The sequence below is a fragment of the Carassius carassius genome, chromosome 12 (assembly GCF_963082965.1).
Source record: "Carassius carassius chromosome 12, fCarCar2.1, whole genome shotgun sequence".
Classification (NCBI taxonomy): Eukaryota; Metazoa; Chordata; class Actinopteri; order Cypriniformes; family Cyprinidae; genus Carassius; species Carassius carassius.
In genome coordinates, this window is record NC_081766.1 from 8,429,215 (window position 1) to 8,454,558 (window position 25,344).

General features: G+C 39.3%; 1 protein-coding gene across 1 annotated transcript in view; it reads right to left on the reverse strand.

Moving 5' to 3' along the window:
* Positions 1 to 25,344, reverse strand: part of LOC132154677 (ephrin type-A receptor 3-like) — a 103,013-nt gene that overhangs the window by 14,900 nt on the left and 62,769 nt on the right. Inside the window, exons 7-9 of the mRNA XM_059563325.1 lie at positions 7,445 to 7,512; positions 7,013 to 7,138; positions 5,678 to 5,863 (exon numbers count right to left, since the gene is read on the reverse strand). Of these exons, the coding sequence (XP_059419308.1) occupies positions 5,678 to 5,863; positions 7,013 to 7,138; positions 7,445 to 7,512 (380 nt within the window). The remainder of the gene's footprint in view (positions 1 to 5,677; positions 5,864 to 7,012; positions 7,139 to 7,444; positions 7,513 to 25,344) is intronic.

Below are 25,344 nucleotides of genomic sequence, written 5' to 3' on the forward strand. Positions count from 1 at the left end.
CAGCCATGATCACAGCATGATTACGTTCAAGTAATAAAACACTCCTTATCATGAGCAATTTGGAAAACACTCTTGACATTAATCTCTGGCAACTTCAAAAGGTTTTTTTTAATATCCACTCTAATTCAAGAATTATCAAGTGATCATCTGGACATCTGCTGTGTCAATTTTTTCTGATGATATACCAAAGAAGTTGCAGCACACACAAGCAGCTCCATCTGGTGCAGACGGTGTGTTCCCTATCTCAAAAGCACACAATGAAGCTCATTGAGGGCTTCCTGCATTAGCATCACGTGTTTTGTGAACAGAGGGTAGGCATATCTCTGTGATTTCACCCTCAAAACCTGGTACCACTTTTTGCTTTGTTTTTACAAGGAGAAAAATATGCTTAACCCTTCGTGAACTCTGCGTGGCTGGAGTAGCAGTGGTCTACAATGAGCTCTGTGTGTGGGAGTAAATTAGCAGTTAATGTCACTGGTGGCTTACTAAGTGTGGCCTCAGGTATAGAGCTTCAACAGAGGGATAGGTTATACTGTAGATTTACATACTGAGAAGATAAAAAGAAAAAAAAACATAAGGGTAACACCAAATATGGTTCAGACGGGCAGGTTTACAAATCATTCTTCAGAAGACAATGCAATTCTCTGGCACAATATGAAGGAACTGTCCTTATTGATATTTTACAAGTGTTTTCCTTTTATTTTGAATTATGCATTAAAAGAAATGTCCATAAAAACATTACAGATTTTTTTCTTACAGTGATATATGATGCTGTTATGGGTTAAAAACAAACTCTGAGAAATAACAGTGAGAAATAACAGAACTTATAAAATGTTTTTATTCTTATTATTCTTATTACATACTTCAAAACTATAAAAATGATAATATTTCAACATTGATAATAATAAGAAATGTTTCTTGAGCACCAAATCAACATTAGGATGATTTTTGAAGAATGTGACCCAAAAAGTTTAATAAATGACATTTTTAAATATATTAAATTAGAAAAAAGGTTATTTAAAATTGTAATAATTTCTTATAATTTTATTGTTTTTACTCTATTTTTATCAAATAAATGCAGCCTTGGGAAGCATGAGAGACTTTATTCGAAACACTAAAAAATCTTGCTCAATTATTTTCCCATACATTGGCAGAATGATTTTGCCAACTCTGATCCTTTGCTTCCTATGTTGCCAAAAATTATGAATCATTTATGATGTTGTATTGTGTTTGCTTTGGATGAAAGTGTCTGATAAATGCATAAATGTAATGTAATGCAACCGCGACTATAAAAGTACAGAAATAAAGATTAAGCTGTCATTGTCTCTGGTGAAAATAACAGCATGGATCCAGGTCTTCCTGTGTTGTAATATCTAGGACAGAGACTTAAAAACCATGTTCACTTAAATAAAGCTGTCACAGCATGCTGCTGTCAAAGGCATTTTGCACAGAATCTCTTGAACCCTATACACACTTTTCCGTGGAAAATCGCTGGATAAATCTATTCCCCAGAGGAGTCCCTCTGACCTACATGTTTGTATCGCACGTTCGAAAAAAAGGAATACCTGCAACAAACTCAAGTAATCAATATTACATAACACCTCATCTGTGTAAAGCAACACCCATGCAATTTAGTTCTAACTGGTATTGTAGAGTAATCATTAAAGGAAACAGAGCTTTGATACAGGCAATTTGACATTTAGAGTGCATGAACATTATAAAAATGCTTTGTGACGTCACCAGAGCCTTTACATTTGGGCTGTAGTCATCCCATCAGGACCCTAGCAGTGGCTGCCCTTAACAAGCTCAAATCAGGCAAGCAGATTCGTCCATTATCACTTCTGGCTCATCCATAGAGTGAGAACCCCTATTGCAAATAGAGTATTGATTTTACACCCCACATAAAAGCAGTTTATTTCAGCAGCAGTTACCGCGGTAAAAGCCGAACTCATATGTCCATATATTCAGCTTTGATATCCAATGAACTAACTTATATCATTAAAGAGATATTGGTCAGGTTGATGACCTGATGGTCCACTTTGCTACGATTATGAACAAAAGGAGCTGTACTTCAACTTTACTGATTTACTGTCTTATTGATTTTCCAAATGGTGTTTTAACTAAATGAAACATGAGTTGATTTTCAAGTGCTCGCTGTTGGCGAGAATCACACAGAGACCCAGAACGTCGCAACCCTTAATCTACCCACAAGAGTTTCCGCAAGACTTTAAACTTTCATTGTTCCCTTAACAAAGGAGCGTTGGTTTTAATGAATGCTTTCTCGAAATAGCAACCACTTTGTTAAGAGGAAAAACCTTTGAGGTTGTAAGGGCGCGATGAGAGGAGATGATAGCCTCCTCCAAATTGAATGCTTCCAGATTAGGCGATTGTTGGCACATAAAGGAGTAAACGAGAGATATGGAGAGATGTGAACTTTTCTCACAAATGAAGAGATAGCAATTAAAAGGGCTATTTCCAAAGCTTTTTTTTTTTTTTGTCACACCAGACCTACTATCTACATAACAATGGAAGCAATCAAAGTGAGAGGGAGAGTTTGGAACATTATTCTGATAAAGCACTGCTGATTGGAGCTCTGTTCTGGATTTGTTGATCACCGAGGCCACAAGCGTAAAGAAAAAAACAAAAACAAAAAAACTATAAAAACGTCATTTAGAAAAGTGTACATTATTTTAAAAAAAAGCCCAGAAGGATAGCATTGGGAAGTCGAATTATTCAAAGAACCAGTTAACCACTTGGTGTTCATCACTAAAACTGTGCCAATGTTTACAAACAGATTTCTATGATTTATTCCATTACTTTTGCAGTTGTTCAGGATTACTGGATATTTTAATAAAAATGAGTTTATAAAGACTGCACACACAAAAAGCAATGAACACCAATAAAATATATTTAAAGCTAAGTCCATTCATTCCTGAAAATTCACTGATATTACCAGTTTATAACATTCACTGATATTTGCACATTTTTCATAACTTTTGGAAGCCTGCTGTGTTAAATACAGACTAGATTACCAACACTTTGCAAATCAGTTTGTCTAAAAAATATAAAAGAATCTGTTCAATAGAATGACTGTTTATGAATTATACAGCTTATCAAATGTACAATAATAGACAGCGACACACCACCCTTCATATTTAGGATTTTAAGTATCCCAAAGGATGTTTTTTTCAATCACAATGGAAGGATTTTAATGCTGGGAGCTGTTAGAAATGGATGTTCTGAATAACAGTTTGGAGTGAAAGGTTAGAGAGCTGTCCCTGATGTTACCTTGCCCTCTCCTCAGCCACTGACCTGCTGAGCAGTGATCTGTGAAATTGCCTCTCTGCTGTCCTACGTGTGACTATTCACAACCCCCAAGGCTAGAATACATGCAACCATACGGATAGTGACATGACTATCACTTTACCCTTTCAGAATCTGTAAGATGCTTAGTGCATGAGAGAAATGAAATCTAAAACATAAATCTAAAACATATTAAATTATATATGTTAAATTTAAAATAATTAAGTATATTCAACAAGACAAAATTTAAAAAAATACACACAAAAAAAGAAAAAATTATCTAACATTAAAAAGAGAATGAAAAAAAGGTAAAACATATTAATAATCTCAATGTATTTCAAAGCTAAAATAATAAAATAACACTATTCTGCTCAGATGTTTACTAATTTTAGAATCTGCAAGATGATTGTCATTAGAAAAAAATGGTTTTAGTTTTAATTTTAGTAACTAAAATTACACTGGAGCAGAATTGTACATTTATAACCCCTCATGTTTTTATTGTATTGTTTCTAAGAATGTCAGATATTTCCTCTCTGCATCTTCCCCTAAACTCTCTTTCACCATGTCAAAAGTGGGCTTATTTTAGATTGCAACAGAGGACTGGTCTGTTCCACGAAGACAGAGGTCAGAGTCACTCTCACTTAAACTGCTACTGTGTACTTCCAAAGAATTTGCCTTTGAGAGTTCTCCAAGAGATACTGAGCTGAGCTTTAACCCTGAGCCCCTGATATTTGCTCAGAACATAAATACACTGCTTATAACTGAAGGACAGGCAATTAGGCAGTGTCTGCCTTTTCAAAATGAAAAGCAAACTTGATTTACGGAGAAAATAGTTCTGTAAACTACACAAACCAATGGGAACAAAAGGTCAAAATTAGCATTGCGCATTAGAGAGAACAGAGCGAGAAATGTTGAGATGTCGCTATTCATATGTGCACTGCTGAATATTTATGACAGTTAAAACACATCCAATTAACTATTTAAATTATTAATATTCATGCAGTCATAAATATGCATACTCTTATTGTTGTGCTCTATAGGTAGTGCGAAGCCGCAGACGTCTGTTCAGTCATAATGACGCTCGAAAGAAAGGGTTATTGTTTGGCATCTGGTGAAAGCTAGAGTTCTCCAATAAGCTCTCCCCCATTACTGATGAGATAATGAGAATCTGAAAGATTTCTAACACACATAACACAGTCTAAGTCTTTCTGTGTATGCGATTAAGATCCAATTTAGACAACGCCATCAAGCCCACCAACATATAAGTGGAAAACAGCAGGAAAACCTACACAAACAAATATATGTCCTTCAAGTTTCTAAACATTTATTTTGCTTGTAAGAATGCTAAAATGGTCTAGTTTACTTAATCTGGACAGAACATTATTTAAAGGTTAGCATAACATTTGCACTTTTCTAAAAAGACTGACCTGTAATGTTCTTCATGTTGCTGAATTTGTATAAAATACTGATTACATCTAATCTATACTGTTGTAAAACTTTGCAAAAGACTTAAAAAGGACAACAATTATTTCAAATTGTAAAATTCTAAAATCTGACTATTTTCAACGTCATTGTCTCTAGTGCAAAGCTAGGGTGTTCTATGCGATTTCTGGCAAGTTTGTATGTTTGCTAGAGTTTTTGGCTGGTTTTTAGGAGTTACACTGATTTAAAAAATTACATAATACTCACCTACCAGGTGAAAATCATAATTCCAGTTTAGAAAAGCAATAGAAGACCTCTCTCCAACTAGTCATTTGAACTTTCTGTAGCACAAACAGTGGGGGACAAGTTAAGTACAGTTTTATTAGTCTGTACTTCAGCCTACTTTTGCATAACATTCCCTAATAAAAAGTACCCAAGTAGCCAAACAGTTCCAAATTAAAAAATTAATTCAATAATTTGTTTAGTCATGTTTAAAGTGGGTTGCTCTTTAATACACCTGCTATAGCTAGTCTTTGTCTTCCAATCCTCTTGTGTGGTTGGATCCAACTCAACAAAGCCACTGAGGTGGAACAGTCGAGCTCTGTTTCTGTCCTCCCCAAATTTGAGCATGTCAGTGAGTACAGCACACCTCCATATGGCTCTTAATCACAACGCCATGAAAACACTTTGTGACCGCTGTGGCGGAAAAGGGTTGTTGATGTAGTCACAATAATCATACATTGTTACACTTGTGCTATTAAGCCATGCTGTATAAAAATTGTACAGAGCCAAGAACTCAGCAAAATGATTTCTGAAAGCACTTTCGAAAACAGCTTCTTTTTCCTTCAGTGCTTACGATGCAGTGTATGTTTACTTTTACATTTCAATCCGTAATTTAAAAGCCATTGGGTGAGTGTAAAGGTTAAGACAAGAGTACATGTTAGTCACTTACATCTGGTAACGACTCCCTCCAGTCTGATGATGTTAGGGTGGTCGAATTGGCCCATGAAGCTGGCCTCACTCAGGAAGTCCCGCCTCTGCTTCTCTGAGTATCCTGCCTTTAGACTTTTGATGGCCACGTAGATTTCTCTCTTGCTGGGAAGCTTCAGACGGCCACTGCAAACCTCACCAAACTCCCCTGGCAAAGCGACATACAGCCATCATCAGCACATCAGCATCAGACTATAACAGATTTATGAAGGAAAATATGCATAAATAAAATGCTCTTGGCAGGACAGCACTGTGACTGCGCTCATTTTAGTGTATAAGTTTAAGATTTATTTAGGAAAAATGTCTTCTGAGGTAAAAAAAAAATGCTGATATTGAGGTGTATAAGGATAAAATACTGAGCTGACTTTCTTTTGTTGAAACTGTAAATGTTTTATCACCCTAAAGGGGTTAATTGTGTGATAATGTCCAGATACATTATCCAGCTTATATTGCATAAAATCAATCAAAAAATTCAATTCAGTCTTGATTTCTAGTGAAAATATACAAACATCCTTAAAACTAGATATCTTTTCTGCATATGTTTCTGATATGATATTACAACTTATCAAGACATATTAAGACATTAAAGATTATAATGGAATATTTCTTTATTTTAGTTAAGATGTTTAGATATTTAGATATATTTGTTTCTGTGAAACAAGACAAAATGTATATAATGTATATTTGTTGAAATGTTATTATGTGAGAAGAAAGGGACTGTAAAGTGATACGAGAAACATAAACCTAGAACAGGTTTGTAGAAAACGAATGACTAAGGACAAAGAACAATTATACAGTTTAGCAACCTGTATATATACATATATACTATATATATATATACACGCAAATAATCTAACAATATTTCTCTATGGCATCATTTAATTCAGAGCTCTAAAGAACTCTATTGCACACTATTGCAACTAGATGAAGAGAAATAGGAAATGAGATAGAGAAATAAAGAACCAGGATAAAAGACAAAAAAAAGTCACTCATGGATAGAGAAAGCATACGCTGAGGAAAATGAGATTTCAAAGCCAAGTTCAGATGCAGAGATATGCGATAATAACAGCTCAGTATTTCAAACAACAGCTTTGTGTGTTTTTCAAATAAAAAACACTGTTTTTTGATGTACATTGGCACACAACTGCGCTTACACACTGAAAACACTGATAAACATTTCATGAAGTGAAAAAACCTCAACATTTAAGGAGACACGATTATGTATATTTGTGATTCAATACTGTTTTATTATCATTTTCTTTCCACAATTTGATCTGTCGAAGAATAAGTCTCTCACCTGCACCTATTACTCTCTCTATATGTATAGTGGAGGCATCGATTTCCTTGGCAAACTCTCGGACGGCTTGATTTGGGTCCTCGTAGGTGTGGGGGTGAATGTATGTTCTGCTTCCTGGCAATTTCACTGCAGTAAAAAATAAATAAATAAATAAATAAATAAATAAAAAAGATCACATAGGATTTTGAGTCCAAATGAATTTCCAAGACATGACTGCACCATAAAACCAAACAACTTCCTAAAATAGTTGGAAAAGATAAAATCTATGGTGAGGTTGAGTAAGAGGGTTTTGATTTATATTACAGTCTCACAGCTGAGACTGGAAGAGAGACCTTTTACATTTATGTTACCTCTAAAAACAACTGTTTGTTTTGACAATCCATTATGTATAAGGCTTTAGTGTGTTTGTGTGTGCTATTTTGGCCACTGTACCTCTCCCGTTCTGAAACTGCATTTTTTCTTCATCTGGTTCTTGCTTCGCTTTAATGTACCCACAATGTCTGCAACACATAAAACAAAAATAAAAACATCACCTATAAAAATGTATATTTTTATAAACCAGCCATAAAATTGCCATTCCGGTCTGTATGAGAGTAAGCAAAAGATTATCTCCATGCTGCAGAAGAGATTAAATTTCCTTCACATTTTAGACTCAATCACTGTTTTTCAGTCCATATATAAAGCCTTAATTGAGTCTAAACACGTCTGAATGAGTATACCACCTAAAACATGAATACAAGTGTTCAAATGAGAGTTTGAGTAAGTGTATGCCCTGATAAAAGTTTGTCTTTGCATGTGTATGTGTATGTGTGTGAGTTGAGCACACTAGCACATCTGTTAGTCTCCAAGGGCACATAGGAATGTCTAAAAATAAAATACCCATTGGTGCTCTGGGTCTCCATGGGTACGATTCTGAAACCGTCTGCCTTCGCCTGCAGCAATATAGTGCAACACACCCAGTATAATAGCTCTTAGAGGCTTAGCAAAATTTTAAACATCCCTGCAAAACAACAGCCCCCCTCACAGTCATTTGTCAACTAAATGCAGTAGCAGTTTATGCATAAAAAACCCTGAAGTGAATCTCCTAAAGGCATTTCATTTAATGAAATTAAATAATAGCTGTTTAACATTTCAATTGAACAAGTTCACCTTTGAGTTGTTACAGTACTGATGTAGTAAGTCAATAAACAAATAAAGGTGCAAAAAATCAAAATAATAGAATAACTTCCAAAGAGTTGAACAAACAAACAAACAAATAAATAAATAAATAAAACAAGGTGTCTGTAATTAAAGTAATAAAATAAACAGTTGAAAATTTGGATAAATCAAACAGTTGAACAAACAAATGAATAAATAAATAGTGCCATTAAAATAAACAAATAAATGCAAAAAAATAAATAAATAAAAGCGCCAGTATTTAAAATAATAACATAAAATAAACATTCAGAATTTACTTGAATAAACAAACACCATTCAACATAGCATTATTTGTAAACATTCAGCCCTGGTGCCATGTGTCAGAGACGATATAAAATCTTTCTCTATTAAATTAGATAGGAACAATACTAGCATGACTGGAAAAATTGTGACTGCCTTTGAGTGTGCCTAGAAACCCATATCTTTCCCTTCGCACCTTAGAGCAGGTAAAGATATGCTTGACTGAAGAACAGAATCTTGACTGAACTGAATCAGCCTCTGCAGCTTCCCACATGTAACTGCCTAATCTTTCTTGCTCCCTTGCAAACAGCATTACGCTTTAATGAGAGAATTACATTTCCTTTATTCAGGTTCTTCTCTCCCCTGTTCCTGTGCCTAAACTCCCTTTGGTAATTTGTCTCAAAGTAAGAATCACTCATGACAGCTAATCCGAGAAGAAAATGTAGAACTCTCTCATTACAATCAAGGACTAGTACATTTTAAAATCATCTTTTGATTATAATTGGTTTGGGGTGAGTTCCAAGGTGTCTGTAATAAGCCTGCTCTCCGTTCGGCATGGCGAGGGAGCGGCTGAGCTTGTGATAAGAGTCGGCAGCAGGGAGACAGATGAGCTGGAGGCTTCTGGCTTTTAATTTGGCAGTAATGATGAGGAGAGGGGCCGCCCATGCCAGGGTCACAGGAGCCCAGCCATGGTGAGTTGGCAGACTGGAGTTGTGATTGCGTGGTAATGATTCTGTCTTTGGCAAGCGTACCTCACTCACACATGTGTGTGTACACCACATAGTGGAACTGATTGCCAGTGTTCATCATGCTCCATCTCTTCAGTTTGATGCTGATTTTATTTGGCTGAATCAAACATAAGCTTGTAATCATGTACACGTCACTAATTGGCTGGACGGATGGATACCCTTAGTGTGTGTGTGTGACTGTGGAAACCTTGACTCATCTTGTCATTGATGTCAAGGAGAATGAAGAATATGTGGCATATTACAAGATGAATGGCTGAAGGTCATCAAAACTAGAAAACAAGCCGTTCGATAAAATCTTAACTTCATGATCTTTTTTGAATGCAATCTGACAAATGGGAAAATATCTGCAAATATAACAACTGTTTGTTCTGAAAGCACTCAGCTATGCTGTCAGGAAAATTACACAAGAGCATACCAAAATACTATGTGTGTGCATATTGTGACAAAAATTTAGCATTTGTTCTACTAATGTTCTAATTTCCTTGTATCGTGCATGCTGCGTATCTCTGTATTAACTATATTAACTATATGGCTCAGTGTTACTGTCTGGGCAGAATTATTGAACCAACTACCAAAGACAAATTTGCAAATAACCTGCCTACCTGTGCCCATAAATACACATTAACTAGTCGAAATGACAAGTTATGAAATGACTACATGGGCACTATCTTCTCTAATACATTAGAAGCTTTTGCCCCCATCAAATTGAAAAAGGTTAGAGAAAAACATACTGTGCCATGGTATAACAGTAATACCCACTCTCTCAGGAAAAAAACTTGTAGTCTTGAGCTCAAATGGAGAAAAACTAACTTGCGTGGAAAAGCAGTATGTCAAAAACAGTATGTCCAGCTATAGACAGGCTCTAAAACCTGCCAGGGTCAAGCATATCCACAAACTCATTGAAAATAACCAAAATAATCCAAGGTTTTTATTAAGCATGAGACTAGATTAACAAATATCCAGACACCACTCAAATTTAAATATTCCCTCAAAGTTTAATAGTAATGACTCTATGAATTTCTTCACTGATAAAATAGATAATATCTGTAATACAATAACAAATTTAGATTCTACAGTGTCTAATACTTCAGTTTCATCCATGGCTCCCAAAGATAAACTGCAGTGCTTTACAACTATAGGACAGGAAGAGCTAAATAAACTTATCACTGCATCTAAACTAACAACATGTTTATTAGATCCTGTACCCACTAAATTACTGAAAGAGTTGTTACCTGTAGTCAAACAACCGCTTCTCAATATTATTAACTCGTCATTATCTTTAGGTCATGTCCCAAAACCATTCAAGCTGGTGGTTATTAAGCCTCTTATTAAGAAACCACAACTAGATCTTAGTGACCTGGCAATTCAAATCTTGCATTTAATTCTCAACTTTTTGAAAAAGTCGTGTCTGCTCAATTGTGGTCCTTCCTGCAAAAAATTATCTGTATGAAGAATTACAGTCAGGTTTCAGGCCCCACCATAGCACAGAAACTGCACTTGTTAAAATTACAAATGACTTGCTTTTTGTGTCACATCAAGGCTGCATCTCATTGCTAGTTTTCCTTGATCTTAGTGCATGCGTTCGACACCATAGATCATGACATACTCATAGATCGATTACAAAACTATACAGGTATTCAAGGGCAGGCTTAAAGATGGTTTAGATCCTACCTGTCAGATCGCTACAATTTTGTTTATTTAAATGGGGAGTCATCTTATTTATCACCAGTAAAACAAGGATCTGTCGTAGGTCCTCTGCTATTTTCAATATATATGTTGCCCCTTGGTTGTGGTCGACCGATATGTGTTTTTTGATAGCCGACACCCATATCTTGGAAAGCAGGGGGGCTGATAGCCGATATAAAGCCGATATGATTTTTTTTAAGCTATTATTATTAACATTTAAGAAATTTGAAATCATTTGACAATGGATTAAAAAATAAATGTGTAAAATAAACATGCTTATACTTTAGATGACAAGGTATTTTTCACAAATAAATAAATCTTTAATAAAAATATAAAAAAAGGAAGTAAACACTGTAATCAACGGGGCACTCAATATTCTGGGAAGATTGTGAGCACTGGGAATAATATTTTTCAAATAAAGGTAGGGTAACACAAATTTTACATACAGCGCAGTCATAAAATTACATGAATATGACCATCATGGGCAAATGCATAAAGCACAGCATAATTTGAAATCATGAGTTTAAAGTTTAAAGCATTCGATTCCCACAGACCAACTGACACACACAGAACACGGGATCATGCAGGATACACACTTCACAAGATCTCACAAGTTTGAAAGGTTTGTGAAATTACCCAGGATTTACACAAGCTCCACTCTGGATCCAGAACACCTGAGAAGAGATGATCTGACCCCATAAGAGGACCTCAGATGATACTAACCCTGAAACAACATACAGAACTACCAAATTTTGTTGTAAGTGTGATTGTATCATAATAATTGCTGTTAATAGTGTTAATCTTCTGTTTGACTATGTCTTTAATTGATTTAATTGATATGCATATAAACTGACAGTGACCACTGATAAGCTACTACTAAATATTGTAGAAACTTAATTTTCTGTAAAGTTGCTTTGCAATGATTTGTATCCTAAATAGCACTATACAGATAAACTTGAATTGAATTGAATGTTTTGCAAGGGCTGAATCCAATACCATCATCCATTTATATGCTTAAAAGCACAACAATTACATTTGCAGCACTCTAACATCACTGTTAGTGTGTCAGATGGCATTGTTCCTCTTCAGGAACTCGAGCTGCGTCGAGAACGAATGGGGAACGCGTCCAGCTTGACGTCTCTGAATAACGTGTATAATCAGTCCAATGGAAGGGCGAGACGTCATAGGCAGGTGACGTCAGAGACCAGGAAGCATAAAAGCATGAGCGGCGAAGCCGGTAATCAGCCTTGTGTCTTCAGCAAGCGCTCTGTGTGTGTTAGTCGCTATCTGTTTGTGAGTCTTATTTAGTGTCGTTTGTCCACTGATAAACTCCATTGTCAAAGCTTCAATCAAGAGAAGTTTTGGGTGAGAGCAGGCAGCGTTCAGGCTTTGTGTTTTCCCTGCCAAAAAAAAAAAAAAAAAAGGTAGGGACACACAGCTCGTGTGTTGTCTGCTTGAGAGTGAAGCGCGCAGTGTCAGCTCTCGAGGGAGTTGACGGCTGCGATGCGAGCCTTTGCTTCACTCTCAGAAGGCTCTCTTTGAGGAGAGAGCTTACACTGATGTTTCTCGCGGTGCCAGCCCCGCTTTTGCCGAGGCGGAGCGGTGGTTGTGCTCTAGGGATTCGCTTTCGGATCTGCTGGAAGGAATGTAAGACGGGCAAGTCCCTATCTTCTTTCTTAGCCACCAGCCACCAGCCCGCGTTTGCGGAACTTTCTCCCCGATGAGAGAGCGCGACGCGCTGCCTGTCTTTCTCTGAGGAGATTGATGTGGAAAGGCGTCGATGAGCTGAGCTCGCCAGTTGCACAAGCACCAGTCACACAAGCATATTATGCCTAATATTAACATAAGCAGCATTAATGAAGAGTGGAGATCGCACAGTCAGCTCTCAGGGGCCTGATTGTGCTTTTCTCGCTGTTAAGAGCTCTGCTCTTGCCGGGCACGCTCCGAGGAGTGTGTCCGTGCATGCGATCTTGCGGTCGCGGTCTCGCTGGTGCTGAGGCACGGCGGCGACCGCGATAGCGGGAATCGCACATGATCTGGCAAACGGGTTGGAGACGGCTCGTCCTATCTCCACCCGTGTTCACTAGATCTAGAGCTCGTTCTCGAGGCTTGGAAACCAGCGCTGCGGTTTCTTCGCCCTCTGAGACAGCTCGCTGCTGCTGCTGCATGCTCTCTCGCTGGGCACGCTCCAAGGAGTGTGTCCGTGCATGCGATCTTGCGGTCGCGGTCTCGCTGGTGCTGAGGCACGGCGGCGACCGTGATAACGGCAATCGCACATGATCTGGCGAACCAGAGTGTATTTCATTCTTTCATTTTTATGTGAGTTTTTTTCTACACCAGACCATGTTGACTAGTCTGGTTGCTGACTACATTTAATTCTAAGGAATAAAATGACATATTTATCTGACTATGTGAAGTTAGATGTACAGGGGCTCTAGGGATGAAATTTCTTGTGTGAGAACATGTGTGTACCACTCTTCCTCTGAGGAGGTTGAGGCGGTCAGGGGCTGCTGGGCGGAGCAGTCCCAACCGTGTTCCAACCCCTCGTGCCAGGGGTGTCACTTTTGTACTCCGCAGACGCTAGAGTCAGAGTGGCGCTCCTAGGCTGAAGGCTTCTAGTGGAAAGCAGTTCTACGGACCGTTGTTTTCGCTGGATTGCCTTCATCATAACGTCCTGACGCCTAAGGCCTAGGACGTTTTGAGGGCCAGCTCCCTCTGGGGAAGAGTGGTGTACACCGCATTACACGGTGACCATCTCTCCTCAGTGCCCTCAGGAGATCGTTCTGCCAACCCTGCCGGTGTTCCAGGTCCCAGCGATCTCCGGCGAGCACTTCTCTCAGTTACCGCCCGGAAATGTAGCGCTGCTGAGAGCACGGCGGCGACCGTGATAACGGCAATCGCACATGATCTGGCGAACCAGAGTGTATTTCATTGTTTCATTTTTATGTGAGTTTTTTTCTACACCAGACCATGTTGACTAGTCTGGTTGCTGACTACATTTAATTCTAAGGAATAAAATGACATATTTATCTGACTATGTGAAGTTAGATGTACAGGGGCTCTAGGGATGAAATTTCTTGTGTGAGAACATGTGTGTACTGCTCTTCCTCTGAGGAGGTTGAGGCGGTCAGGGGCTGCTGGGCGGAGCAGTCCCAACCGTGTTCCAACCCCTCGTGCCAGGGGTGTCACTTTTGTACTCCGCAGACGCTAGAATCAGAGTGGCGCTCCCAGGCTGAAGGCTTCTAGTGGAAAGCAGTTCTACGGACCGTTGTTTTCGCTCGATTGCCTTCATCATAACGTCCTGACGCCTAAGGCCTAGGACGTTTTGAGGGCCAGCTCCCTCTGGGGAAGAGTGGTGTACACCGCATTACACGGTGCCCATCTCTCCTCAGTGCCCTCAGGAGATCGTTCTGCCAAGCCTGCCGGTGTTCCAGGGCCCAGCGATCTCCGGCGAGCACTTCTCTCAGTTACCGCCCGGAAATGTAGCGCTGCTGAGAGGCTCGCTACCTCTACGGAGGTCTCTAGAGCAGCTAGTACGGTCGTCCCCTGCCGGTCCGCCGCTTCAGGGCACCGAGCTAGTGGCTCTAGGCACACCAGAGGCCAGTCTCGCGAGATTGGTTCCCTTAGGAGGTCACATGGCGGTGTGGGAGCCCCTGCCAAGTGTACTTCACGGGGTCCTGCCCCGAGCAGGCTCTGGTCTAGTCTTCCTAGCAGACGATGTGGGTCTGAGGACCGTCGTTTTTAGGAGAATTCAGCTATGAGAGTGCTGATGCTGCGGCTCAGGACCTCGGAGGGCAGGTCCCTCTGGGGAAGAGCGGTGTACACCGCATTACACGGTGCCCGTCTCTCCTCAGTGCCCTCAGGAGATCGATCTGCCAACCCTGCCGGTGTTCCAGGGCGCAGCGGTCTCCAGCGAGCGCTTCTCTCAGTTACCGCTCGGAAACGTAGCGGTGCTAAGAGGCTTGCGACCTCCTGAGAGGTTTCCAGAGCAGCTAGCTCGGCCGTCTCCTGCCGGTGTGCCGGTTCAGGGCACAGAGGTAATTGCTATGATGTCACCAGAGATCAGTCTTGAGAGGCTGATTCCCTTAGTAGACTATTTTGCAGCGTGAAAACTACTGCCAAATGTGTCTCAGTGGGTCCTGCACACTGTAGTGAGAGGCCACAGAATCCAGTTCTGGTGGGCCACAAGCAGGCTCTGGTAATGGAACAGAAGTTCACTGTTCCGAGGAAGGATGAGGTGTTGTGTCCTTTTCTAGATCTGTTCTTTTTGAACCGCTCAGTCAGGGGACTGAAGTTTAGCACGCCTGCACAGGCCAAGTTCGAGGACTGGTGTGTCACGATCTATCAAATCATGCACTTATCTCCATCCTTCTTCATCGGAAGTTCCTGAGGTTTGCTTTTGGGGGCAAAAGCCTACCAATACGGATCTTCCACTGGCCTTGCACTCTCACCCCACACTTTCACGACTCAACCACATTGACGATTGGTTGATATCAGCTCAATCTGAGCAGATGACGGTTCGGCACCGAGGAGTCGTTCTCGCTCACATGAAAGAGCTGGGGTTAAGACTTAACGCCAAGAAAAGTGTGCTTTCTCCAGTTCAGAGAACCACTTATCTGGGCATGGTGTGGGATTCGACCACGATGCAGGCACGTATGTCACCTGCTCGGATCGAGTCAATCCTCACTGCAGTTGCGAGAGTGAGAGAAGGCCGGTCACTCACTGTCAAGCAGTCATGGAGATTGCTGAGTCTGATGGCAGCTGCGTCCAACATGAATACTATTGGCCTGCTGTACATGAGACCCCTACAGTGGTGGCTCAAGACCAAGGGGTTCTCCCTGAGGGGAAACCCCCTTTGCATGCTAAAGGTCACGCGGCGCAGCCTACGTGCCTTGGATATGTGGAGGAAGCCTTGGTTCTTGTCTCAGGGCCCGGTGCTGAGAGCTCCTTATCGCCGCGTGATGCTAGCGACGGACGCATCCTGTTGAGGCAGGGGCAGAGGCCCGGGGAATGGCGGCTTCACACTGAGGTGATGAAGCAGAGTTGGAGAGGTTGGCCAGACTCGGGTGGATCTGTTTGCGACTCGAGAGACATCGCACTGTCCCCTCTGGCTTCCTCTGACTCATCCAGCTCCACTGGGGCTGGACGCCATGGTACAGACATGGCCAAGGCTTCATCTGTACATTTTTCCCCCGATTGCTCTGCTCTCGGGAGTTCTGGAGAGAGTGTGCCAGGACGGAGTCTGGCTGCCGTTAGTAGCCCCATTCTGGACGGGCCGGGTATGGTTCCTGGGCCTGATTTCTCTTTTTGACGGCACTCCATGGGAGGTTCCCGTCAGGAGAGATCTCCTCTCGCAGGCGGAGGGTGCGCCCCCGCATGGAGCTTAGAGGCTGTAGGTGTTGTCTCTGAGGAGGCACAACTCTTAGCTTCCGGTCTCTCAAACGAGGTTGTAAGACCATTCTCCAATCCAGAGCTCCCTCAATGAGGAAACTGTATGCCTTGAAGTGGAAGCTTTTCACTTCTTGGTGCGGAGACCGCCAGCTCGACCCAGTTAACTGCCCAGATGGTACAGTGCTGGAGTTCCTGCAGGCTCTCCGCAGGGTTGACCCACTCCACCCTGAAGGTCTACATGGCGGCCATGGTGGCCTACCGCGCCCCTCTCGGTGGCCAGTCAGTGGGCAGAAACCCTCTGGTTACATGTTTCCTCCATGGTGCGCTGAGGCTGAGGCCTCCGGCCAGAAGAAACTATGCTAAGCGGTGATCAGGTTGCTATCCTAAGTCTTGAGTCCTCTGATCTCCCCTCTCCTGGGGGTCAAGACTCACTCCTTCTGACGTTTGGCCATTGGACGGGTTGTTCCCGATTTCTGTCAGGCTCCTTCTCCTTCTCTTGCTTTAGCTGTGCTCTTCCACACTAGGCAGAGATTTGAAAGTCTGGCGGCGTGGGCATTCTCGTTCCCCATTCGTTCTCGACGCAGCTCGAGTTCCTGAAGAGGAACGTCTAAGGTTACGTATGTAACCCTGGCTACTCGAAGGAGCGAGACGCTGCGTCGCCGTGCCACACTTCCGGCATCTCTGGCCCGCACTTGCTTCATCCTTTGAGGCTGATTACCGGCTTCGCCGCTCATGCTTTTATGCTTCCTGGTCTCTGATGTCACCCGCCTATGACGTCTCGCCTTTCCATTGGACTGATTATACACGTTATTCAGAGAAGTCACGCTGGACGCGTTCCCCATTCGTTCTCGACGCAGCGTCTCGTTCCTTCGAGGAACCAGGGTTACATACGTAACCTTAGACGTTAGTCATGTTTTAGTTTTGTGTTTGGAAAAAAGTTTCAAGCATTACAACTAGATAAAAAGACAGACCGATAGATAGATATACCCAACTGATAAATATAATGACATAACTATATTATGACAGGACAACAGCTCAATAGACAGAAAAACAATAGAACTACAGCTCAATAAATAGAATGATAGAAAGAAGGATTTAAATAGATAGAAAGACAGACGTGTTCAATTTACAAATTCGATACAATTTCATGAACTGAAACAGAGATTAGTTAGTTAGTTAATTGTTAGCAACTAGTTGTACAGGCATCCTATTGTATGACCCACAAAATAACTCTGTTTGTTGTTAGAAATCAGAGAAGTCAGAATCATGTTAAAATAGTAGTATTTTTCCCAGTTTTTACAATCCAACTGTTTCTACAATCAGTTTCTGCTTTGAAATGAAAACGTGAGCATTCTATGCTGCATATGTCAATAGCTATCATACATTTCCATTACATAGAGTGTGTATGCGGATATTGAGGACCACAAATCTTATGAAGCTGTTCTCACTATATGTGTCTGTATGGCTGACAGTCCTCTCAGAAAACTAATGAGAAAATGAGCATTTTATATTGACAAAGTGTCTCTCCTTGAAGAACATCATCTTGATGAACGACTCTAATCTTACAATGTTCCTCCAATAAATGAGTGAACACTGCTTGCTTTTGTTCTGCAAGGCCTCTGCTCTTACAGTACAACCTGGATACCATGAGGACAAATCACTTTGTGCTACCTAATGCACTCTTGCACTCTTTCTCTGGAACATTCTGCCACACAGGAGACAGACACGAGATGTTCGCTACACCACGGTCTGGTATTGTACTTTGCTGACGGGAGAAAAAAGATGTTCCCGCTCTATGTGAAGGTCTCACACATTCAGGTTCATATTTCCTCGTTCTCTAAGTTGCACACTCAATTTACATATCAATTTACCTTCCCGGTCTAATATGCTGTCACATGAGAGCCGTTCTTCATGACAGCTTCCAGCTTTCTGTCCTGCAGACTATATAGCATTGCTTCTATAAAGAATAGTTCGCCTAAAAATGCAAATTCTATCATCATTTATACACCTTCATGTCATTCTATATGACTTACTTTCTTCCATGATTTAAATTTTTTAACAATATCCTCCTGGGCACTCTTTTGCCAAAATGCATCATAAAAGTATAATAAAAGAAGTCATTCAAATCAGTCATCTGAAGCCATTCAATAGCTTATTAAGAAATTAAAGTTGTCAAAATCTTAACATCCAACATAGCTCTTGTTGACATGTTCATAAGATTTCATATTAGAAGTAGGGATATCTGATTCATCAACTAATAATTTGAAAAGTCTAATATTTCCAATGAATTGATTGTTCACAGAACCGTCTGAATGATTTGTTCACTTTTTTCTTTTAAATCTTATTACAAAAAGCTATTCCATTGCTTCAGAAAACCTGGAATGTAATGCATGCAAGGATCATATGGACCAGTTTTTTATTTTAATTTTTTTAGTCATTTTGGAGCTTCACTGCACCCGACTTTTAATCACTTTGACTATACAGAAAACATTTTAAAAAACTAACCTTTATAAGAAGAATCCTAAGAATTTGCAACAAATAACTAAATAATGACAAACATTTTTTTTGACTATCAACTATCACTATTCTTTATATTTTATCACTTTTATTCTTATTTAGATTTAAGCAGAATGACTGTTTTTAATATTGACGATAATGATAAGAAAAATATTGCATATTAGAATGATTTCTTAAGGATCATGAAACAACATTCGTCTTTGTCATCAAAAGAATGTCAGGAATTCGATATACAATATGGATACAGAAAACATAATTTTAAATTTTAATAATATTTAACAATATTACTGCATTTTTTATCAAATAAATGCAGCCTAGGTAACATAAGCGACTTCTTGCAAAATAAAAAATAAAATAAAAATGCAAGTAGGAATACAACAGCTTGTTATGCCATTTTATGTATATTGCACGATGTTTGAGTTATTTTTATTCTTTACTTCTCTCTTATTTGACCTTTTCGCTTTTTGGAACTACCATCTCCATCGTTTCTCCCCTCCTTTCATCTCTCTTGCTATATTTTCACATCTACATCTTGACACTCTTTGTGGGTGTGAGTTGGAGCAGGGCTGATGATAGTGCTGACAGTGTGCTTTCTGCTCGGAGCGCTCAGTTGGGCTGCAGCATACTAACGCTATTGAAATGAGACTTGGGGAGAAAGTGACCCACTGTAACAGGAACCCTAGAGCTGTAGAGCCCATTCCCATCAGCCTCTGCCCTGAGAGCTGAGCTGACTAAGGCATTTTTTGATTTCCCCATCTCTGCGAGGTGTCCGGTGTGAAAACGGCTCCCCCCAAAACAGAATTTCTTTAGGATCAAGAACACTGTTCAGACAAAGATGTCGTTGTGATCAAACGGAAGGGAACATTCTCCTCTGCGTGAGCTCAGATGGATGGATTCATTTGGAAGAGAGTCTGATACCTTTAAACTGAGTAAAAATGGATGTACAGGGAAGGCATTTAAACCAGTCTCAAATTTAAATGTGAATCTAACAGAAGTTCAAAGGCCGGAAAGACACAAAGGAACTTCTCAACCTCGAATAAACTTTTCCTGAAATTCAACCTTTAGATAAATGATGACAAACAAGCTGTATAATGAGAAATATTTCATATGACAAGCAGGCTCTCTTGATATTCAGAAGAGTTGATCTAGATGTTTTGGTGTACCCGGACTACAGAAATAAGAGGATGGGTCAGGGTTCTCCTCTATCCTCCTGGCATTCCATTCATCTCCATTAAAGCCTCCCAAGCCACATGTCATTGCCAACTGTTTCTAACTGACTTGCAATTAGGTGAAAAAAATGGTTCAGATATTCCCATGACTGCCACTGCCCTTACCCTCGCGCTCCAGCAGTGTGTTGAATTACGATCACGGCATATTATTATAGACATATTATTTTACTAACACAAAGTGGACCGCCTTAAAAATGGGAACAAGAGAGTCAGCTTCAAGTAAGACATTCGACAAAGAGTAATCAGTGACTTTCTGGTTAAAGTAATGACCCATTGAAATATCAGTCTGTTTATTATGAACTTGAAATTAAAACTTCCTTTTTTAACCTTGATTTTTATTCATGGATGTGTATCGTAGGCTTCTGCAAAATACACACATCTGACCTCCACGCTGACTTTCTGTACTGCACCGTTCCACCTTTAAAACCTTCTTCTCATCTCAGAGTAATGAATGGCAGGTGGTCTTAAATGTTGACTTTCTGTTTGGCGTGCGTCTGGGCTGAGGAAGAGCTGTAAAACCCGAAAGAAGCCTGCAAAGGGCACAGCATGAAGTTATTTCCTCCCATAATGCTTAATTGCTTGTTTGATTACCTTGTGGTTTTTTTACAGCATTATAACAGGAGGCGATCAACCTTAGCCTTTCATTTGAAAATAAGCATGTGACCTTGAGATAACCACCCATGCTTATGCCACAAAACAGGCACGGTCAAGCTGTTATGTGGATTTTACTTTTTATTAATGGGAGAACTAAGGAAGCGTATTAGACAGAGTGACCTTCTCAGGTCTGCAATATATTTATAGCCAATTCTTGCAGCTTATGCTGGAATTCTAAAAAGGTTTTAGCAATTCTGGGAAATTATTCTTTTCAAAAATACTTATAATAAACGCTCTTATAAAATGTATTAATTTGAACAACAATGTTCACAGCCTGATCCAGAAAAAAAAAAAAAAAACTTTAAAATGACTTTTCATTCTCTTAAAAGATCCAAAAGGGAGTTCTCGCAGCAATGGCACAGAAGAACCATTTTCCACTAACTTTTTTTTCACTATACATTTAAGAAATAAAAAAATAAAAATAAAAAATAAAAACATTTTGTGGAATGGAAAAATTCCATGGTTGTTAAAGGTTCTTCATGAACCACAGATACCAATAAAGAACCTATTTTAAAAGCATTTAGAAATAATGAAGTTCTGATGCTTAAAATTGTTAGTTCACCCACCTAGATTTTACAGACAATATTTCAAATATTGTCATGATTTTTGAAAGATAATGTTTCAGATATGAACAAGGTTCAAAATAAAGGTTCTTCAATGGTTCTTTGCAGCGTCTTAGGTTTAACATTGGTTGCATTGAGTTATGGCTACTGTTTTTAGATATTTAGATATTTAAAAATCTGGGGCCGGATTCACGAAACATTCTTAAGAATAAAATTCTTCTTAACTGCCAATTTCTTCTTATTTTTTTAATTTAAAAAGATAAGAATATTTTATATTCCCAAAGATTAATCTCAAGAATATTCTTATGTTTTTTTCTTAAAGGTCCCATGACATGGATTATTTCCTTTTCTTTAAATGCTTTTTAATGTTTCCTTAGGTGTACTTATATTGTTAGTATGATTTTTACATTTAAAATTGAGAAATAAAAAGCATTTTTATATCCTGATAATAGCCCTCTGGCTTGAATGCTCTGTTTGAAGGGGCGTGTCTGCTGTGAGACTCCGAGGAAACGACAACTGTTGTGATTGGCTGACATCTTTGCATTTGAAATGCGTGTTACATGTGGAACCCTCTCAAATACTACAGCTAACGAGATTAACTAATCGTGGATTTGTTGATTATATAATTATTTTTTCGATCTTTTCCCATCACATGAAAGACTGCAGTGATGAGCTGAGTAGACATAGTCTGTTTATCGGGTGAATGCAGTGATCTCGTCATTATTGCAACACGTTTTCTCTCACAAAATGCTTTCACCACAACTAACAGCAAACAAATGAATACACCACATGAATACAGTAAGAGCTCCGTTGTGCAGCATAACAGCGTCATTCATTGTAACGGCAGTTATGGCAAGTGTGCAGATATACTCGCGATGTGTGACAGCTCCGAAAAAAAGGGAGCGTTCTTTGATCGCTCTCTGTAGTTAAATCACAATTTAAATAACAGATTTATTTCATGCTACTAAGAGAAACAACGTGAAGTTGATCGTTTAGTCACTGGCTTGATTCACTGATGCATAAACAGTATTAAACGATTTAGAAAGAAAGTCTGTGTGAACTTGAATAATTAGCTGCACATCAGAAATCACTGATCACAGATCAGGCATTAATGAACACTGTTACTCACTGTTTGTGCCGGTGCTGTCGAATCCATATCATAAAATTCTGTTTGTAACGCCTGTGCTGACATTGCGACTGAATTATATGTAAATATTTGGGCGGGCAAAGCAGAGAAAGGGGAGGTAACATTTCTCTTTACAACGTCACAAAGAGGAGATTCCAGATCAGACCGTTTGAGCTTCCATTTTCTCAAAGGCAGAGAAAGATAGCAAAATCTCGATTTGCACCGATTAAAATTTTTAGAAACATGGGGACCACATACATGCTAGGGGAACTCATATTAATGTTAAAAAACCTCAGAAAGTGAAATTTTCATGTCATAGGACCTTTAAGATTGTTTTTTTTTTTAAAAAACCTAAGAAGAATTTAAATTCTCTGAAAAGAATCTTCTTAAAAATCACCGTAAATAACTTCTTAAATTTAGGACAGCCCCAGACTTGTCTTAAATCCCAAACAATAATAATTATTTAATGAATTTATTGGGTTATTTCAAACGAATTGTTATATTTAAGCATTATAACAACAGCTACATATAATACATAGGAGGACTAGGGATGTGCACAAGTTTTCTGAAGGGACAGCGATGACTGTTAATGTAAACATGATCGGTCATGATTAGCCTGTGTGTGACGCTACTTTTTGCTGACTTCAAAACTCATTAGCAACTCTAAAACGAGTCAGATAGGGAGCTTTAATTGAACGCCATTAATCAAAGTTTATAAATACATAATCTTTGGCAGTATTCAGCACATATGAATGCGCAGGAAGCATTTTCTGTAGAAGTACAGACTCACATTACGGAAGCGTCCACTCAGATGAGAGCGCAAAAACACGGCACAAAAATGAATGAAACATATCGCTGCAGCTTGAGACAGGCTATTTTTAAAAATAACTTATCAAAAACAGGCCATATTAAAAACGTGAAGCTCCAGTCGAAGTCGCAATGAAAATATACATATTTTGTGCGTGCTTATTATGATTATTAGGGTAATCTACAGGAAGCGCATAAAGACAATAGTGTGAGTTTAGCAGTGCGTCATGTATTCAATCAGATAATGACTGTTATTTTCTTCTTAAGAAAAAAATTAAGATGTTCTTAAAGATATATTTGAGAACTTATTAAGATTTTTTCAAGAATTGCACTTAAAGGGATAGTTCACCCAAAAATGAAAATTATGTCATTAATAACTCACCCTCATGTCGTTCCAAACCAGTAAGACCTCCATTTATCTTGGGAACACAGTTTAAGATATTTTAGATTTAGTCCGAGAGCGTACTGTGTGTACGGTCTACTGTCCATGTCCAGAAAGGTAAGACAAACATCATCAAAGTAGTCCATGTGACATCAGAGGGTCAGTTATAATTTTTTGAAGCATCGAAAATACATTTTGGTCCAAAAATAGCAAAAACTACGACTTTATTCAGCATTGTCTTCTCTTCCGTGTCTGTTGTGAGAGAGAGATCAAAACAAAGCAGTTTGTCATATCCGGTTCAAGAACGAATCATTCGCTGTAACCGGATCTTTTTGAACCAGTTCACCAAATCGAACTGAATCGTTTTAACGGTTCGCGTCTCCAATACGCATTAATCCACAATTGACTTAAGCCGTTAACTTGTTTAATGTGGCTGACACTCCCTCTGAGTTAAAACAAACCAATATCCGGGAGTAACTCATGTACTCAAACAGTACAGTGACTGAACTGCTGTGAAGAGAGAGATGAACACCGAGCCAAGCCAGATAATGACTCGTTCACGAGTTTGGAACAACATGAGGGTAAGTTATTAATTACATAATTTTGCAAATTGGGCAAACTAACCCTTTTAAGAACATTCTCACAAACAAAAAAAAAATCTTACAGTATTTTTCGGACTATAAGCCGCATCTGAGTATAAGTCGCATCAGTCCAAAAATATGTCATGATGAGGAAAAAAACATATATAAGTCGCACTGGACTAGTCGCATTTATTTAGAACCAAGAACCAAGAGAAAACCTTACCGTCTACAGCCGCAAGAGGGCTCTCTACGCTGCTCAGTGGTAGACTACAGGAGCAATGAGCAGCATAGAGCGCCCTCTGGCAGCTGTAGACGGTAATGTTTTCTCTTGGTTCATTTCTCTCGGTTCATGTCAAATTAATTTTGATAAATAAGTCGCACCTGACTATAAGTCGCAGGACCAGCCAAACTATGAAAAAAAAGTGTGACTCCGGAAAATACGGTAATTTATTTCTTAAGAAGATTTTCGTGAATCCGGCCCCTGGTTTCTGGATTTCTTAAGACAGTTTCTGGTTTCTTAAGAGGTATTTTACCCCAAAATAAATATCCTGTCATTATTTACACATCACTTACCATTACTTACATTACTTACTTCATTGTCATTCCAAACCTGTACGACTTCATTTCTTTAGCAAAGTTTTGCCCCTACAGTTGAAGTCACTGGGGTCCAAAGGTACACTGAACCCCACTGATTTGCACTGTATATAGACCAAAAAATTAATCAAATAAATAATTACAATTATATTTTGTGTTGCACAGAAGAAAAAAAGCCATACAGGTTTGCAATGGCATGAATAAATAATAACAAACTGTCGTGTTTTGGGTGAATACTGCATGCTGTTCAAAAGAACCCATCATTTCACATCAATTACTTTCTAAAGTTCTATCCAGCCCATATAACTCAAAGGTAAAATAATGCTTAACAAGAAGATTTGAACCTAACTGAGAAGAATACCACTGAACTTTAATTTTGAAAACAGCTGTATAATAAGCTGCATTTATACGTTGTTAACTAAGTAAGTTAACTAAGTAAGTAAATGCTTTTGAGAGGCTTCTATTTCTGATGAACAAAAAGGAAAAATGATCTTGTCAACATTCAGTAATGAAGAAATTCTACAAATGACAGCACTTTGTTCTGAACCCTTTGTTCACTGCCACACCAAGAAAGAGAGAGGGAGAGAAATATCGGATTTGTTTCTCATCTAGACCA